Source organism: Otolemur garnettii, unplaced genomic scaffold (genome assembly GCF_000181295.1).
Source record: "Otolemur garnettii isolate 467f Iridium unplaced genomic scaffold, OtoGar3 scaffold00079, whole genome shotgun sequence".
Taxonomy (NCBI): domain Eukaryota; kingdom Metazoa; phylum Chordata; class Mammalia; order Primates; family Galagidae; genus Otolemur; species Otolemur garnettii.
The window spans coordinates 5,687,540-5,706,953 of record NW_003852474.1 but is presented as its reverse complement, the minus strand read 5'-3'; the positions used below and the strand labels follow the sequence as shown (position 1 = coordinate 5,706,953).

Below are 19,414 nucleotides of genomic sequence, written 5' to 3'. Positions count from 1 at the left end.
AACTTGATTACCGGCACGTTCTTTGTGCTGGCATGATGATGGCATTTGGTGAGATCTTCCTGCTGGGGTGAATTCTTGCTCTTTAAACTGATTAGGCTTGACCCCAAATTTATAGCTCACTCTTCAGTCTTATTATGTAAAATGATATATCTCCCATACGAATCTGAAATAAAAAAGAACCAAATATTCCACCTTCTACTGGTTCTTAGAAAAAGAACAAACAGGGATACAGTGTGACATTTACACTTAGCCCAACAAACTCCAATTTGGGGGAGGTGTTCGCTGTTTCCGTGAGAACACTACCATCGTGAAGTGACGTACGCTGTGAAATGAGTGCAGCTTACTCAGCTGTGGACCTCTAAAGGCCCAGACCTGGATTTTCTCTTCTTTAAACTTGAGGATGGATTTGGTCATCTCTGAGTTTTCATCTAGCTCAAACATTGTATTCTTCTCTGATTTTTATTATGTTGAGTTTTCTAAGGTCCTTCGGACTGTGAGCTGTTTATTCTGGGTCTGAAATTCCTAATCTTTCTCTACAAGTTTTTCTATCTGCCTTTTCACCTGTGAAAGAACATACAGAGCTGAATAAGTCAGGCAGGAAGTGTCACTAAGATTAATAACATGGATTTTCAGGTACATTTTGGAAAGTGTCCTTGTATTCCCTCCACCAGCAGGGGAATTCCAAATTACACCTCTGCCTAAACTATGTGATACAGTCCCCCACATAGGGTGAGGGTTGGGGTATCTAAGCCCCAGCCCTGACCTTCTGGGGAGCCCGTGGCCTAGTCCTTGCCCCCTCCCACTTGATGTCCTCAGGTGTTTGAATCCTGTCCAGGGAGGCCAGTGTGGATTAGATTCAGGGAGGGGAGAGGTGGTGACAGGCAGGATGGAAGTGGTCCTGTCACTTGTGAGGCTTGCAGGGGATCTAGGGGCTCTGAGCAGTACCCTGGTTTGACCTCTCTCTAATTCTATGGAGACGATGTGGGAGGGAAAGTGGAGCAGCCAGCAGTACCCGGGGCCTGTCTGAGGGGTTTAGGAAACATCTTTTTTTTTGTATAGGAATGACTCAGTGCTGGCTTTCCACTTTCAAAATACAAACTATTCAGTTAGGTGAACTCCACAAAATGTAACAAAGAATTGGAAAATCAACTCCTTGCTTAACAATTAAAAATCTTCTAGGATTCTGAAAAAAATCAACTTCAACTAAAACATAAACTTGACCTTTCTCAGATCTGAGAAGGATTCCTTGGGGGAGGGGAGAGAAACAAATTCTCCCCTTGGCTAAAGACCAAGGGCCTCTTTTTCTCTTTCATGGGGCCATAGTTGGGTAAAATATATATCACTTTAAAACCACCTCTCAGCTGGAAGTACGTAATTTTTTAGCGAGTCACAAAAAAATAGGGAAACTTACGCAGAGTTTCCTTGGCCACTTCCCCATCTGAGTGATCACGTACCCGATCCTGCAGCCGGGGGTGCTCCCCTGTAAGGAAGAAAAAGGTGTGTCCACCACCACCCATCAGGAGTCAGTGACACAGACAGTTAGGAAATCTTTGTTCCTAAGGAGGTTATAAATCCCTGTCCGGGCAGCTAAGCTTCCACTGAAGGTGAAAGTCTGACCTGGCAGCCTTCCCCCTGCAAGAAGCAACAAGGTGAAGGAATGCAGAGCTGCAGGTAAGAGGCTCAGGGAGAGACAGAGAGAGAGAGAGAGAGAGAGAGAGAACGAGTGCTCTCCGGGAGTCCGGACACCTGAGTCCATTTCTGACTCTGGGCTCTCTGCTGAGTCCAGACCTCGCCTGCATGACCTTCCTGATCTGTGACTTCCTTCGCCTGTGTGAAGGTTGACCTTGAGCATCCCTTGACCTCCCTGAGCTTCATTTCTTTATCTGTAACCCAGAAGGGCTAGATCATAGGGTTTCTGAGAACTTTTGTGGTTCTAGGTGACAGGAAAAAGTGCTGTGGAATCTGACAGGAGGAAACTGATTGTCACAGAACAGTTTCCACCTCATGGGAGGCTGCACTTGTGAGATGTATGCTCCCTGAAGGCGGAGGCTTCCTTCCTTGGGATTTTCCAGGGGAGACTGGTTGGTTGGTTTAGATGTAAGCACAGGTTCTCTGGCGTCTGAGCTCTCGGTGTTGGCTGAGCGGTCAGGCTGGTGGTGTCTGTGGGAGAGAGCAGGGCACAGTCAGGGCTGCAATGTGGGGCTGACTGGCCTGAGCTCAAAGTCCAGCTTTGCCACTGGCCATGTGATGTCACACAGCTCACTTTCCCCATCTGCAAATAGCAGTCTTGGTGGTGGTGACCATCACCGTCATGAATCCGAATAATGTGAAGCACTTAGAGCAGAGACTGAGACCAAGAGGGTGCTCCATAGATGTTTGCTCTTACTCTTGGAAGCTGCCTCTCTTGAATCCTATTTCCTTTTGGAGCCTTTCCTCTTCTCTGAGCCCCAGGACCCCGACTCTGCCTCTACGATGGTGTGATCTTAGTCAAGACTTTATCTCTCTGGGTTTTCTCTTGTATAAATAAATGGAGACAACTGGGCATCCTGACCTTCCCAACCCCGCAGCACTGTGTCTGCAGTGGGAGGGGCTCCATCTTTCTCCCACCAGACTCACTCTTCCCCAGCCTATGATTCCAGCTCTCCCCTCCCCACACCAGCGGGAACCCTTTCCCCCAGCTCACCTGCCTTTCCCACGTCACAGACGTGCACCTTCCTTCAAACCTCAGTTAAAATCTTATTCATGTTAATTGTAGTTTTCTTTTCCATTTTTTTCTTTGTTTCTTTGCTTAATCTAAAAGGCAAGAAGGAAGCTTAGCTTAATGGTTTGGGGGAGCTGGGAGGACAGTCTCTGCTTAAGAAGGTCTGCTGGCCTGGGAGCCCTCTTCCTATTCTGCCCACTGGCCTTCCCTCAACATCCTTGCTCCCACCCCCAACCTGCAATGCCCAACTGTTTGACAGCTCGAGCTGAGTGATGCAGAAGATCCAGAAACCCTGACCCCTCCTCCCCACCACCAGGAGAGCTTAGTGGGCCCCTGGCAACAACATGACATGAAGTTCAGATTGCCTTTTTATGCTATCCTCACTGCTTTCCACATGACGCTGCCTTTGGACAGTGGTCCTCAAACTTGAGCCTGCATCGGAATCATCTGCTGGACTTACTAGTAGTAGTAGTAGTATTACTTTTGAGACAGAGTCTCACTCTATAGCCCTGGGTAGAGTGCTGTAGCGTCAGAGCTTGCAGCAACCCGAAACTCTTGTGCTCAAGAGATCCTTTAGCCTTAGCCTCCTGAGTAGCTGGAACTACAGGTGTGTGTGAGCCACTACACCCAGCTAATTTTTCTATTTTTAGTAGAGATGTGGTCTTGCTCTTGCTCAGGCTGGTCTCTTACTCCTGAGCTCAAGCAATCCACCTGCCTCCACCTCCCAGAGTGCTAGGATTCAGGCATGAGCCACTGTGCCCAGCCAGCTGGTGGACTTATTAAAACACAGATTGCTGGGGCTACCCAGATTTTCTGATTCAGGGTATCATTCAGGGACCTGAGAATCTGTATTTCTAATCAGCTCCCAGGTGATGCTGATGCTACTGGTCTGGGGACCACAGTTGGAGAACCACTTCCTCAGGAAGAAAGCAGATATCACACCCAGTGACAAGCCTATGAGGGAGCTGTCTCAGGACATGAGCCATTTGGGATCTCAATTACAACAGGAGTCTTGTTAATAAGACACTGATTCCTGAGGTCTGAGGTGTGACTTAAGAGTCTACATTTCTCACAAGTGATGTTTATGCTGCTGGTCCATAGACCACCACACTTTGAGAAAACTCAGGAAGAGGTCTTCTTATGTGGGGGCAAGGAAGAAGTTAAGGTAAAGTTTTGGGTGGATCCTACATTTCTAAAGCTAATATTCATCAGAATATTTTAAATGTCTGGGTTAGGCAGAATTCTATGATGACTCTCACTGATTCACGCTCTTATATAATCCCCTCCCTGTGAGATATTTGAATTGATGGACTATGACTCCCATGATCAGGTTACTTTATATGGCAAAGGTGAAGGAATTTTGCAGATGTACTTGAGGTTGCCTCCCAGTTGACTGGAAGTTAAGGAAAAGGAAGACCAACCACACAGGGTGGGCCTGACATAATCAGGTGAGTCAAGTGGTCAGAGAGATTTGAAGCAGCAGCAGACAAGGTTCTGTTGGCCTTGAAGAAACAACCGTCATGCTATGGAGAGGCCATAGGGCGGGAGAACATGGGTGGTGTCTGTCGCTGAGAGAGGGCTCATTCAGCAAGACAGGGGAGACCCCAGGCCTACAATCACAACTGTCATGTGAGCTTGGAACAGGATCGGGAACTCCAGGAAGGAGCACGGTCCAACGGACACCTCAATTTCAGTCTGTGGAACCCTGAGCAGATATTCCATCTAAGCCGAGCCCAGGCATCTGAGCTACAGCAACGTGGGTTACCAGATGAGGTTGTTTTAAGCAACTGAGTTTGTGGAGGTTTGTTACACAGCAATAAAAAAGGTCCTAGTCCTTGTTATTGGACATGGTAGGCCCAGGTATACTGTAACAATAAGTTAACACCCCTTGGTAGCCTAATACAACACAGGTTTATTTCGTGTTCATGCTGCATGGCTGTCATTGGTAACTGTCAGATTGTCATGACTCATTTCAGCCCCCTGAGGACCCCAGGCCATTTTCAAAACAGAATTTACAGAGACCATCAGTGGAGCTCATGTTGTTCTGACACCAGTGCTGGGGGCAGGGGGTTATTTCTATTTATCAGAAGGAGAAACAGATACAGCAGGAGCAAGTGAGCCGATCGTAGATGGCAGTGGACCTCCGTCTCTGCACGATGGCTCGACTGTGCCATGCTGGCAGCCCAGGGCTCCGCCTCACCGTGGTACAGACCAGAGCAAGGAAATGCACAACCTGGGGACACAAGGTCCTTCCTAGTCATGCTGGACTTCATGGCCACAGGGGAGTGAATATGGGTGGACACAAGTGTATCTTCCATATACTGTTGCTTAGCTAGGTCAGTCGGAGTGGGAGAAAAAGGATCACCAAGCTCTGTGGAGTGTGCACACCACCAGGACCAAGCACCTGCCTGTGGAGAGAAGCCAGAGGGGCTGGGAGTGAGAAAGAAACCCTTGCCCACGGCCCGAAGGAGAGCTGAGAGTTTCCTGGAGGGACATTCTGGTTTTAGGGGGGAAAACCCGATAAATATGGGCTGTCTTCAGGTTAAAGAGCTGGTTTTTTTGTGGTGAGGGTTGAGGGATTTTCCCATATAATGTAGATAAAAATCATTTGGGTTTTTCAGTCTTTTTTTTATTGTTGTTGATTTTTGTCTTTTCTTGTGCACACGGGTTCAGGATAGCTACTGCCCCTGGTGACCCTCAGAGGACAAGCCATTCTAGATGGCACATTTTCCAGAGAGTAGAAAGTCATCTTTCAAAGCATAAAAAGAAAATTTTGATGGGGCGTTATGGCTCACACCTGTTACCTTAGGGCTCTGGGAGGCTGAGGCAGGAGTTTGAGGCCAGGAGTTTGAGACCAGCTTGAGCAAGTTTGAGACCTTGTCTCTACAAAAAATAGAAAAAATAGCCAGGTGTTGTAGCAGGTGCCTGTAGTCCCAGCTACTTAAGAGGCTGAGGCATGAGGATCGCTGGAGCCAGGGTTTGGGAATTGCAATGAGCTATGATGATGTCACTTCACTCTAGCATAGGTGACAGATTGAGACCCTGTCTTTTTTTTTTGAGACAGAGCCTCAAGCTGTCCCCCTGGGTAGAGTGCTGTGGCTTCACTGCTCACAGCAACCTCCAACTCCTGGGCTCAAGCGAGTCTCCTGCCTCAGCCTCTCAAGTAGCTGGGACCACAGGCGCCCGCCACAACACCCGGCTATTTTTTGGTTGCCGGACCAATAATGCCTGACTGCCATTATTGTTGTTTGGTGGGTCTGGGCTGGATTCGAACCCGCCACCTTAGGTGTATGTGACTGGCGCCTTAGCCACTTGAGCCATAGGCGCCAAGCCGAGACCCTGTCTTAATAAAAAAATCCTGTTTGTTTTGACATCTTAGCCATTTGGAAGGAATCATTTCATATATATGTATTTGGAAGGAATTATTTATATATATACATATATATATCTTGGTGAAAATTTATATTCATTGTAAATTGATGTACTTATTTTTAGTAACAATCTCATTTGCTCTGGAGGACCCTCTTCACTAGGGAATGAGAATTAAATCTCCCACTACATGTCATCTACGTTTCCCTTGACTCAAATCTGCCTCTCTTGGTTCATTTGGTTTCTTTGGAGCAGACACTCATCTTTCTCATGAGACACCTCCCTCTATCCAGGAAGGAGCCTGAGAATAGGGGGATGGCAGAGAGGGCGGCTGATCCACACATGCTGACCTGGGCTCTGCACTGGCTTCTGTGTCCCGCTGAATCTATTGTTGGGGTCTGTGGCTGGGAAAACCTGAGCCCTGGTGCCTCTGGGAAGCTGGAGCCAAGGATTTGGCTGGCTTAGGCCCATCTGTCTGGCTCCATGGCTCCTCTGCATCTTGGCCATCACCTTGTTCCTTCCCTGGCTTAGACTTTCCAGGGAATACCAAAAATGTTTAGGAACCACTATGGTGCATGCACCAATCCAAAAGAGCAGATGCTACCGCATCTGTTGCTGGGCTGTTGCTGGGCTGTTGCTGGGCTGTGACAGGAATGCCAAGGTAGCAGAGCATGGCGAGCTCAGGGCCCCAACAATGTGGTTATATACCAACAGGTAAGGCAATTTCCCCACACTGGACCACACAGCTCCTTAGTGACCAGGCAGCCTGTGGCCTCTGTCTATCACCTTGTCCTTCATCACAGCAACCCCATGTCAGCCCAGATCTCTTCTCACCTCCCACCCCACTGGAAGTGGGAGGTCTGGATTTCTCCCATCAGTGAAGAACTGAGGTTGTGGGGAACTGACCTAGCATCCCTTCGACCTCTCAGGACATATCATTATTTTCATTCTTCCCTGGTGCCCCTTATCTCACCAAGGTGGGATTCCCCTAGAGTAGGGTTTTTCAACATTATTTTTATCTCACAGCATCCTGGAACCTATAGTTGAACTTTTATGGCACACTTCAAGTATGTTGATAAAAAAAAAAGAGTAAAAGAATATACTAACTGTGCTTTGGATTTCTTTCAAAAATAATTTAATTAATGATCTTTAAACATGTTCGTGGCACACCTAAGATCCCACAGCAGATACTGCCCTGGAAGACTCAATTTTGTAAAAGAGCAAAAGCTCCTTTGCTTCTAGCTTTCCTGTCTCCTACCTTTTGTTCCTTCGTTGTCAGAACCCAGAGTAAAAAGCTCCACTGTTTGCCCATTTGTCTTGCACTTACTGCTTTTGCCCTGGAGCCCAAAGGGTCTTTTCTGCTACTTCCCTTTCCTACGAGGAAGGAACTCTATGTCACATCCACTTCCTTCCCTTCTTTCTGAGAAGGTCTTTGACCTTCCCCTTTTCTGGGGCCATAGTGGTAGAAGAATCCAGAATAGCAAGAAGGGAAACACATTAGGAGGTAATTAAAATAGTATCTTCATTGCATATGTTATGTACTGTTCTATGCCAGAGAAAGAGGGTTTTCAGCAAAATTTAAACTGTTCTTCATGATTCAGGGAAATCAGTAGGAACTTCAACTACTTTGTGCTGCCACATCCTGATACCCTCAGCTGGCACAGTAATGTGGAAAGGACTGTTTGTGTCTGCTCCCAAAGACCCCAGATTGCTGCACCCTTTGGTTCTTGCATCTGTCTTAATGGTTTTTCTGTTTCCTCTGATACTGGGCAATTTGGCACCACTTTTTTTCAGTGTGTGTTTTCTTCTACCAGCCCTCCTCCTCTTCCTAATTTGCTATCTTGAATCTGTTTTTGATTGAGCATTCTGTCCACCTACTGCTGCATGAAAAACCACCCCCAAACTTATAATGACAACCATTTTATTGTAACACACCTGTACATTATGAATTTGAGAAGGGCTTAGCTAGGAGATTCTTCTGCTCCATCTTGTTGGGCTGAGTTCACACAGTGGTGTCCCGCTGGTGAATGGACTCATTTGGAGAGTCTAAGATGGCCTTCTTCACATGGCTGGCACCTTTGAGGAGATTCGTGGGAAGCTGGGGCTCTACCCTCTACATGTGGCCTTTCTCACAAAGTGGTCTGTTTACATGGCGGCAGGCTTTCCATAGCGTGAACATCCTATGGAAATCAGGCAGGAGCTCCATGGATTTTTCTGACCTAGCTTCAGAGCTCACATACCATCACTACTGCATTCTGTTGGCTATATGCAAGTTATAGGCCAGCCCACATTCAAAGGAGATGAGTTGGACTCCACCTCTTGAAGGCAGAGTGGCATGGTCACATTCTGGAAGACCATGTGGGATGAGAGATGTTGTTATGGTCATCTTTGGAAAACACAATCGACTACTCTGAAAAACTAGCCACATTCATATAAATCAAGAGAAAGAACTCCTGAAAGAAGGCTTCGAAACTTCTTTTGTGAGTATAGTACATGTCTTTTTACCAGCATACTACTGGCTACCTTTCAGCTATTCAGCCCTTTCTGTCCTTGTTTCTTCTGTCTTTGTCATATTTTAGATGGACAAGTTTCTGGGTGACTGATTATTCAAATATTTGAGATGTTTCCTACATTTAGATAACAAGAGGTTGAAAGCAATGTTTGGCTTAAAGGGTGTGTGTCCTCTGACAACCAGCCCTCTGTCTCAATGTTCATAGAGACTTTGGTTACTCATTAACCTTACCCAGTGGGTAGCCTGACAGAATTATAACCCCAAAGCCCAGGAGAACTCAGAAGTCCTGAGTCTTGGCTTTGCCTTTGCAACCGTGTTTCCCTGAAAATAAGACACTATCTTATATTTATTTTTTCTCAAGAAGGCACACTTGGGCTTATTTTCAGGGGATGTCTCTCCACACCGAATGCATGGCATGGCTATGCAGATATGCTGCATAGCTATGCCCATCACTAGGTCTTATTATTAGAGTAGGGCTTATATTTAATAAATGCATAGAAATCCTGCTAGGGCTTATTTTGGGGGAAACACAGTATACTTGGTACTTTTGGGAAGTGAGTTGAGTCTGTTCAGTGGTTGTCTGATTAAGCCCTTTCACGTGATGCTTTAGAAGTTATACCCAGGATGGAGGCCTAAGCTCAAATCCAGATCAACTTAGCATCCAAGGGTTTTACTCCTATGAGGGACCTGGCAGCTCTGGGTGGCCTAAGGTTTTTGTCTTAAAGATGGAGAAATTGTGACTCAGATTGATTACATGAATTTGGGGTTGCCTAAGATTACATAGCTAGTTATGGCAGAGTAAGAGACGGAGGCTTGTTTCAACCTCCCATGCCATGTGCTTAGAGATGCTGGTGTTATTCTGTCTGAGACATCTGAAGCCTTACAATCCCTGGCAGACCTTGAATTTGTATGTGTGTCTCCTTGTATGTATTTAAGATTGAGTATTTATATGTTAAACACATTTCTATCATGTGGATTTATGCACTTGGGCTTTTGATTCTATTAGGTAAAGTTGTGCACAGTTCTCATAAAGTAGTGTTGGCAAAGCTACTGATTACAATAACTGCGAGTTCTCAGGTTGGGCTGCAGAGTGGACCTTTAGGAAGAATTAGGTGGAATGTAGACAGTGGAAGCTCTGACCTGTCTCTCAGGTGTGCTCTCTCCCAGGTAAGCTGGGTCTGCTCATGTGGAATGTTGAGCACTTTCTCTCTGCAGCACTGCTGAACTCTTTACACACCTCATGCCACTGAATCCCCTGTGTTGCCCACCAGGGTATGTCCATTTTACAGGTGTGGGCCTTGAGCTTCACACAGGTAATGTAACCTCTCCAGTAGGCAGGAAGGTAGGGTCCCCATTTGCCCTGTCTATATCCTTTCTACTGTGCCCTTTTGTATAGACTCCCTAATCCTCAGTGCTACTGGAAGACGCAGGCGGACTTATGCACTGCCCTAGAGGGTGGAATCTGAGCACTGAATGAAGTTTCGAGAAAGACCAACTTAGGTTTTGGAGTGACAAGACTGGAAGTGCCCATCTCGTGATGGGTAAGCTTGTCCTTCTTCTGGGGACAGTGGGTTTGGAGAGACTGTTTGGGTGGACAAATGAAGTTAATGGCTTCTGGAGCCCCCTGTACCTTCAGGTTTTGATGCCTCTACAGAGCAGTGAATAAGCACCAAGACCAAGGATTGTGCAGACTCTGGTTTATATCCTGTTTCATTGTTCCATTAGCTCGGTGGACTTGGGCAAGGACTAAATGTATCTGAGTCTATTTCTGTTGCTCTGTGCTTAAAAGGGGATGCTGCACTCTACAAGGCTCACACATTTTGTCCTCTGGGGTTGTATAGAGTGGCAAATTCCTATTACACCAATATCAGGCCAAGAGAATTTGAATCCCGGTGGATATACCCTGTAGGTTCCCAGGGCCTCCAGGGTAGAGCTTCTTCATTGGTAATTTTGGAGAAGGATGGAGACTATTCTAGGCTGGAGGAGTGGTTGTGGTGGGTGTCAGCTTGGTGGAGGGCCTGATGTGCGAAGAAGGTGAAGGAAGCTTTGGTTTATAGTCCAGCCTGCTGGGGCCCTGACTGATCCAGACTCACCTGGAAGAGAATGTGCGAATGGCAGATTTGAATGAGGGAGAACTGGAGTTGGGTTGACTGCCTAAAGAAGTATCTCTTGGTTACTGTTTATTGGGAGAGAAGTGGATCAAGTTCAGAAGGTTTGACAGGCAAAGGGTTATTTTAGCAAGAAGGGATGTTTGTCAGCAAGAAGTAAAATACATGTGGCCCTTGGTGGAGCTGCCTGTGGCAGCCTCTGCATATTTGGCCCTCCGAGATTCAGCCCAGTGGGGCCTGGCACCCATTCTGCCAAACATACGTCTCCAGAAAGTGATTCCGTACCCCCAGGCCCCACCAGGGGCAGGAGACCAGTGTCAAGGACACCTCCACTGTTATTCTGACATGGCTATGCAGAAGCCGTCCTGCTGTGCTGCTCTCAGGCTTCCTTCCCGTAACTCTGTGGGGAAAAGCTAGCTTTTCTTTCTCCTATAGAATGAAGAGAATTTGTGGACAACCTATCAGAAGTTCTGAGTTTGAGCCAGTACACAGCAGCGGTTGCCTCAAACCTGATCATAAACGTATCTGCATCTGAACCCAAAAGGCTCTCTCCTCAATCTCTTAAAACACTGAAGTTTTCCAAGACTCAGTTAAAAAATACTTTTTTTCCTCATTGTATAGTGATGAGAAATAAAATACCCTTTTTATTGCTTCACTTTTCAATGAAAAAAAGTTTCCAAGCTTAATTTTGATGTAAACATTTATTAATATTTACTCAGGGATTTTGAAAGGTTTATGCAACATGGGTTCTTAGGGATTGATTTTACACACTAGAGGTGACTAGGTGGTGTGTGTAAGGCCTGACAGCTAAGTGACTTTATGAACAGTCAATACACATCACCTTGTTTTTGTTCTTGGGATGACTGTGCCACTTGACTCAGAGATGGGACAGTTGCCTAAAAACTTCCAGGAACGAGGTAAGGTTTGAAATAAAGTTTAATCTGGGTGAATTCAACACAGCTATATTCGGATACACTATAGAATAAAACATCCATTCCTTTTTTTTGGCTGAGGCTGGGTTTGAACCTGCCACCTCTGGCATATGGGGCTGGTGCCTTACTCCTTTGAGCCAAAGGTGCCACCAAAACATCCGTTCCTTTTACATGCTTGAAGATTTATTTCTGCAGCTATCATTTACTTACTTATTCTTGATCTATTCAAAAGTATATTCCTGTGTGTATTCTGCAGTATTTAGGGGCAAAGTTGAATGATAACTGTGACTTTCTGGTGTTCAAGAGAAAACGTGTATGTACTATGTGTGCTGTGTGTGTGCCAGGAGAGAGAATAAGAGGGAGAATAAAGTAAATGGAGCAAAGTGTTAAAAATCACTGAACTTATACCTTTGTCATACTATTCTTTCATCTTTTCATTATGTTTGTTATTTTTTTAAATTAAATTTTATGGTGGAGCAAACACTTACCTACTCTTAGGCTAGATGTGTTGCCTATGAACAGAAGCCAGGGGCCAGGAAGGAGATGCCTGGGGGTCAAGGTAGGTCATCCATTACCTGGACCTCTGCATGCTGCTGGGGACTCTCTGTGCCACCCGTGTGCCCCTGTCCAGCTCAGACCTGTGCCATCAGCTCTTTCTATCTTCCTATATTCTTTTCCTTTCCTTCTAATATTCACCCATTTTTCTTATGTCTGGTCCTGCTTTTCATCCTATCCTTCTGTGTCAGTACGTTCAGTGTTGTGAAACATAGTTATTTGGCCACAAGAACAACAACAAAAAATAAGGATAGCATTCTAACTCACAAACTTGGAAAGAGGCGCCCTTGAAATTTCATTCTTCCAGGAAGAGGTCAACTCAGATTTCAGCAGAAATGTCAAGTCATGTGAGATTTAAAAACACATTTGAAGAAAGTAGGGCAGGAGAAGAGTGTTTTGCTGCAAACCTCTGAAAAACTAATTTTTTTTTCCTTCTGGGCCTGCCAAAGACTTACTGTTTCCCACGCTACAGCAATTTGGGTTCCAGCCTTTATCTGAGGTTTTGGTTATTGAAAACTGTCACTACTATGTGTTTGTGGTTTGCTTGTCTGAAGCCACTTCCCGGAGAAGTCACAGCAAGGCAGCTGTTTTACCCAAGTCCAGGGACAGAAACCAGGATGGTTCTCTTGCCTGGGTAGGGGTGGGGGTGAACCATGGGTGGCAATTACTTAGGAATGATGTTTCAGGATTTAATTCCACTAGAACAGGGATCTTGTTGAAACACTTCTCCACTTTGCACCTGACCAGCTATGTGATTTGTAAAGGAGGGTTAACTTCAAACTCACTTGCTTCCACCGTCACAGGAAGAGAGATCCAACTAGATTCCTCTGACTGTTCGGCTCCGTAGCTCTGTGAAGCCTCAGCTAGCAACTGCCCCTGACTGGACATAGCCCGATGCCCGACTTTCTGGTGTCAGTCATTTTAAACCCGGTTCCAAACTTTCATGCCTTTCAAAGCTCAGTCTGAAACTGAGAGAACATGAGCTTTGGGGCCACGTTCATCTGAGGGGAGGTTGCACTTCAACTCATGCCTTGAACTCAGAGTGACTTTTAGAGTCAGCCTGCAGAAACTGTTGAGTAACAAAAGGAGGGCCATGAGAACATACACCTGACCGCACCTGGCAGGCCTCTATACCCTGAGTTTCTCTTATAAACTCTGCAAAGCTGACATACTGGGCTTGGGTTTGGCTGTGCGTTGTAGAAAGCCTGAACATATAAAAGGTCGTTTAGGCTGGTGAGCAGCTTCAGGAAGCCCCCAGGACTCACGCTCCCCTCTTTCTGCCTCACCACTTTCAGGGAGTGGTCTGTGCTTCAGGGTCCGAGAAGGCAGCCATGATCCAGCCCCACATCCACAGTGAGCAGAGGGATGGAAAAGTAGTGGAGACTTTTAAGGAGACTTCCCAGGAGGATCACCCAATGCTTCCACTTACATTCACCAGCCAACATTTTGTTACATGGCCGCTCACTCCTAGTTGCAGGAAAGAATGGGTAATGAAGTCTTTGCGTGAGGTGAATGTTTACCAAGTTGATTTGGATTTCTATTATCCAAGAGGCTAAGACAACAGATTTGTCTGTTGGAAGAGGAAATTAGCATCACCTGTCACAGAAAGTATATCATTGAAGAACAAGAGCCTTGGAATCACTGGTCCTAGGGTTAAATTTTAGTGCTGGCTTACTAACTGTAAGATTTTGGTTAAACCTCTTAACCCAGTGGTTCTCAACCTTCCCAATTCCACGACCCTTTAATACAGTTCCTGTGGGTTGAGACCCACAGGTTGAGAACCGCTGCTCTGAACCTCTTCGACCTCTTCTAGTGTAGTAGAATGCCCATAGTTGACCACCTCCCTAAGTTGACCTAATTTTCATAGACCAGACACATACCACATGTATATATCAGTACAGCAGGCCTAGTTCCTCGTGTTGACCACTTTGTTACAGTTTTGGGGGTGGTCAACTTACAGAGGTTCTACTGTATATCACCTGTAAAATCAGCATGTTGATTACATCATGGGGATAAAATGAAGATTGAATGTTGTTTGGCACAGTGGCTATTGCTAGTAAAATAGACCCTACCCCAGCATCTTTGATCTCACTTATTCTGAGTAATGTGATATCGACTTGATGTGATAAACTATATTTAATTCCTACTTCTTTCATGTCCTCACTGGAGAATTAGTGAGTCTGGCTTGCACCAGTCCAGCTGGGGATGTGACAAGCTAATGTATGTTCCCAGAGGAAAAAGAAACTTGATGGATGTTTATGTAACGTTTCCTGCTGGGGTTACAGGAAGTACTTATGCTTCAGAAACGTGTGGAGAACAGGACCATATAGAAACAGAAAGAGCTCAGGGGAGGCAGCTCCTGGCTGGATACTCAGCTAAGGGAAAGATCTCAGGTCTCCAGAAGAGGGAGCTCAGACTGCAACTCTGAGCCCTTGGAGTTCCGGCAGTGTCTGACTCACTGCGAGTTACTCACAGTGTCTGTTCCAGGAGCAGAGAATGACTCAGGGAAAGGGTGGTTCTGATTTTTACCCGTGTTCACTCACCACTCTGTCTTGGGTAGACTTTCAGTTATAAATACTTGGTGCTTTCTGGGACTGCGCACTATGTAGGCCACGAGGGACATGAGCAAGACCTCAAGCCTCTGCCCTCAAGGCTGCCACCACCTGTGGGGAGTCAGACAAGAAGAAGGCGTGGCAGAGGGCACAATTGCTCTCTGCTCCCCATGCCAGGTTTGGCCACCTGACTTGCTGTGGCCAATGGAATGTGGGCAGACGAGATTGAGCTGGTTCTCAGAGCACCCTGGCCTGCTTTTGTCTGCACTGTTTGTGTTTTTCTCCATCCTATGAGAAGATCATCTCCCAGGAAGCTTACTGTTCCAAGGAGGATGAAAGATACACACAACAGACTCCCGATCTACCTGTAGCTTGGAGCTAAGCCTAACTCAGCCTCGTTTGGGCTGGCCTGAGGCACAGACTTGTACACAAATTTCACACTATTTAGTTTGGTTCCTACCATTTAGCTTGGGGTGGTTTGTTAAGTAGCATCACTGTGGCAATGGTTAGCTGATACAAGGCACAATTATGAAATGTGAGAAGGATTACAGGGAGACACCGAGGGCATCGGACAGTCTAGTTGTAGGGAGAGTCTTGGGGGAGGAATGCTTCATGAACTTCATAAGCTCGTCCCTGTCTGGATCTCATGTTGCTTTTTATTCTTGGGATGTTCCAGATCAAGTCAGTCAGCAGGATGTGGCATCCCTCAGCATGTGTCAGAATTGTTTGTAAAATCAGAGTTAATCTGTAGGAAATATGGGAAAAGTTCTCTGACAAGTGAAATATGAGGCTCTTTGGGCTTCTAGGGGGCCATTCACTCATTGGTTGTTCATGTAACACATAGGAATTGATGCTAGAATTGTGAATAAAGCAAAATAGGGTTTTTACAGACTTGGGAGTCATATTCTAGAGAGGGGAGACGTGGCTGTTGCTAAATGTCACAGAAAACAACAGAGCAGGGCTAGAAAATATGGGATCGTATTGGGAGAGAAGGGTGGTGCAGATTGACACAGGGAGGTGAGAGAAGACCACAGGAGAGGGTGGCACAGACTGGAAGGAGGAGAGGGATGTGTGGTGGCCATGGCTGAGGACAGAGCATCTCAGCAGAGGCAGGACTGCACGATACACTTCTGAAGAGCCAGACAGACACTTGGGCGACAGGGCCCCTAGCCCAGGAGTATCCGTAGGTGCTCCATGGATTTAACTTTAGGTGTGTTCGGTGAACAGAGCTACAGAGAAGCAAATCCAAAAATATGGAGTTTTCTTGTGAAATACAACAACAAAATAAATCTAGGCAAGGAGGTTTTCGTCATCCCAGGAAGCCCCCAGACCCTCCCCTCAGGACCATCTTTAAGGAATTCTCTCTTTGGGGTTTCACAGCCCCTGCTGACCCTCTGTCTCCTTTCCTAGGCGTCTTGGTGCTAGACCTCAGATCTCCACTTCCTGTGTCTCCCGGAGGTTGTCAGGAATGGTGTTCAGCTTGTACATGTTGATGGTGGGGGCTTCTGCCCTCGCCATTCAGCATGAGACACACACAGGTAAGAAGTAAACCCTTCAGCTGGAAAGGGTTTGCCTGCAGCTACTCTGGGGAAAGTTGTTATCTAGTGAGGTTTTGTGAAAATCAAAGAGTTACATGTGGCTGGGCATGGTGGCTCACCCCTATAATCCTAGCACTCTGGGAGGCCAGGGCAGGTGGATTGCTTGGGCTCAGGCATTTGCGAACAGCCTGAGCAAGAGCAAGACCCTCATCTCTACTAAAAATACAAAATTAGCTGGGAGTCCTGGCAGGTGCCTGTGGTCTCAGCTCCTAAGAAGGCTGAGACAGGAGGATCACTTGAGCCAGGAGTTTGAAATTGCTATGAGCTATGATGATGCCACAGCACTCTAGCCAGGGTGAGAGAGTGAGACTCTGTCTCAAAAAAAAAAAATAATAAATGCTAAATGTTAGTATTCATGCCGTGGTAAGTGACAGCTGTGGCTTCTTGTCCATCCTCTTTGCTGTACCCTGGGTGGGGACCCCCATACCAAGGAACACCCCAAAGAAGTGGCATGTTTGCCCTTGATGGAAGGTGCCTCTGAATTTTAACCACATGACTTGCCAGAACTAAGGTTTTCTGTCCGAACTCTGCCCAGATAGATTTTTAATGACAGAAAATCAACAAGTGAAAACTATAGCCAAATTTTTATGTCTTTTTTTTGGTTATCATATGAACCTAATTTAACCCTCCACACAAAATGTAAGCTGGAATTGAAAGTAACCCGGTTATGTGGGAATTTCAAAGTCATAATAAGTGTGGGAGGTTAAGGGGTCTCTAGGGTGCAGGTCATTTTGTTGGGGCACATGACATCTTCCTCAGATATGCTCCGTGTCTTCTTGCCAGGACCATCCTCAGTCTGGGGTCCAGGGAGAGTTTGTGACCTAGGCAGGTTTTGGACCCAAAGCCTGACCACGGTGTCTCTGTCCTTCAGTGGCCCCAGAAAACTGCCGATTCCGTGGCAAGCATTATAAGCAGGAATTCAGGCTGGAAGGGGAGCCTGTGGTCCTGAGGTGCCCCCAGATGCCATATTGGTTGTGGGCCTCTGCCAGCCTCCATGTTGACCTGACATGGCGTAAGAATGACTCTGCCCACACAGTTCCGGGAGAAGAGACACGAATGTGGGCCCAGGATGGTACCCTTTGGGTTCTGCCAGTCTTGCAGGGGGACTCTGGCACCTACATCTGCACTACCAGGTAAGCCGCTCTGGGGTGGGTCTGGGGGAGGGGGCTCCCTGCAGATAGACTCTTGTGGCCTGGGTTTCAAAATCCAGGGGACAGGGGAGAGTCCACATTATGTTCTTTTGAGAAAGCCCCCAACCAGATGTTCTCACGGCTCCCTCCTCCCTTCATTTGGTCTTTGCTCAGATGCTACCTCTTTGGAGAGGAGGTCCCTACCACGTTAGCAGACACAGAACTCTGCCCTGTTCTCTCCTTACCCAGCTATCACTTTACTGGCTTGGGCTTTCCCATCTGACACATCTGTATGTGTTTATGCGCTTCATGTTTGCCTTACCTAGTAGAACACAAACTCCAGGAGGGTGGGTAGGGGCTTGATCTATTGTGTGTGCTGCTGAATCCACACGACAGGGACACAGAAATAGATGTAGAACGCTGAACAGAATTTTGTATGGATGTGAGGGAACCAAGCTGCTTAGAAAGTTCCCCTGGAGGTAGGTGGTGGAGCTGAAACTGGAACCCTCGTCTCCTGACCTGGGGTCCAGTCTTCTTTGTCCTCTTGCTTCCCCCATCCCTTTAATTGTAGTAAAATGCATATAGCTTAAAATTCACCACCCTAATCATTTTTAACTGTACAAATCCGTGACATTAAACACATTCATATCATCCCCACCATCCATCTCCAGGACATTTTAGTCTTTCCAGACTGAAACTGTGCACCCACTGAATAAACAACTCCCTGTCCCCTCCCCCAGCCCCTGGCACCCACTCTTCTACATTCTCTCCCTGTGCATTTGTCTCTGTGGGCACCTCATACTAGCGGAGTCATACAGTTTTTGCCATTTTGTGACTGGCTTGTTTCCCTCGGCACAATGTTTTTAAGGCTCATCCATGTTGTAGCATGTGTCTGAATGGCCTTTGTTTTCAAGGTTGGATATTATTAATCCCCTGTATGTATACACCACTTTTTGTTTATCATAGACACTTGGATTATTTGTCTCCTTTTGGCTATTGTGAATAATACCAATATGAACAAGTATGTACGGACACTTCTTTGAGTTCCTAGTTCCTACTTTCAATGCTTTTGTGTCCAATCTACCCCAAAGAGGAATTACTGGATCATATAGTAATTCTATATTTAATTTTTTTGAGGAACTTCCATACCATTTTCCATAGGGACTGTACCATTTTACATTTTCACCAACCGTGCATGAGGGTTCAAAGTCTATATCCTCACCAACACTTGTTTTCTTTCTTTCTTTCATTTTTTTTTTTGGTAATAAGCACCCTAAGGGTATAAAGGGGTATCTCATGATTAGTAATGTTGAGCACCCTTCATGTGCTTGTTGGCCATTTGTGTATCTTCTTTGGAGAAATGTCTTTTCAAGTCCTTTGTTCATTTAAAAAATTGGATTTCATTTTGTCAAGTTTTAGGAGTTCTTTATGTATTCTATTCACCTCTTATCAGATATATGATTTGTGAATATTTTCTCCCATTCAGTGAGTTGCACATTCTCTCTCTATTGATCAGTATCCTTTGATACACAGAAAGTTTTAATTTTAGTGAATTTCAATTTATCTATTTTTTCTTTTATTGCCTTTGCTTTCAGTGTCAGGAAATCATTGCCCAATTCAATATCGTGAAGTTTTCTTTCCCTGTTTTCTTCTAAGAATTTTATGGTTTTAGTTGTTACACTGATCCATTCTGAATTAATTTTTATTAATGGTGTTAGGTAAATGTTTATCTTCATTCTTCTGCATGTAGATATCCAGTTCTGCCAACACCATTTGTTGAAAAGATGGCCCTTTCCCCACTAAGTAGTCTTGACATGTCCTGCTGCTTCCTGAAGGATAAAGTTTTTGGCTCTCGTGTTGGGGATTTTAAAAGTTTCTTGGTTAGTTCTTCTGAAAGTGTTAGGGCAGTCTGGCCTGAGTGGGAAATAGCGTTTCTGGCCCACCTCTTCAGTGGCTG

At 45.9% G+C, this 19,414-nt stretch overlaps 1 protein-coding gene across 3 annotated transcripts in view; it reads left to right on the top strand.

The window, feature by feature from the left end:
* Positions 1-1,520: 1,520 nt before the first annotated feature.
* Positions 1,521-19,414, top strand: part of IL1R2 (interleukin 1 receptor type 2) — a 30,922-nt gene continuing 13,028 nt past the window's right edge. The window contains exons 1-3 of one of the 3 annotated variants that reach the window (XM_023515794.1): positions 1,521-1,671; positions 16,140-16,267; positions 17,199-17,460. In XM_023515794.1, the coding sequence (XP_023371562.1) occupies positions 1,658-1,671; positions 16,140-16,267; positions 17,199-17,460 (404 nt within the window). In that variant the 5' untranslated portion in view covers positions 1,521-1,657. Of the gene's footprint in view, positions 1,672-8,474; positions 8,551-16,139; positions 16,268-17,198; positions 17,461-19,414 lie in introns of those variants that run through there. The other 2 variants (XM_012807921.2, XM_023515793.1) reach the window with 2 other exon arrangements.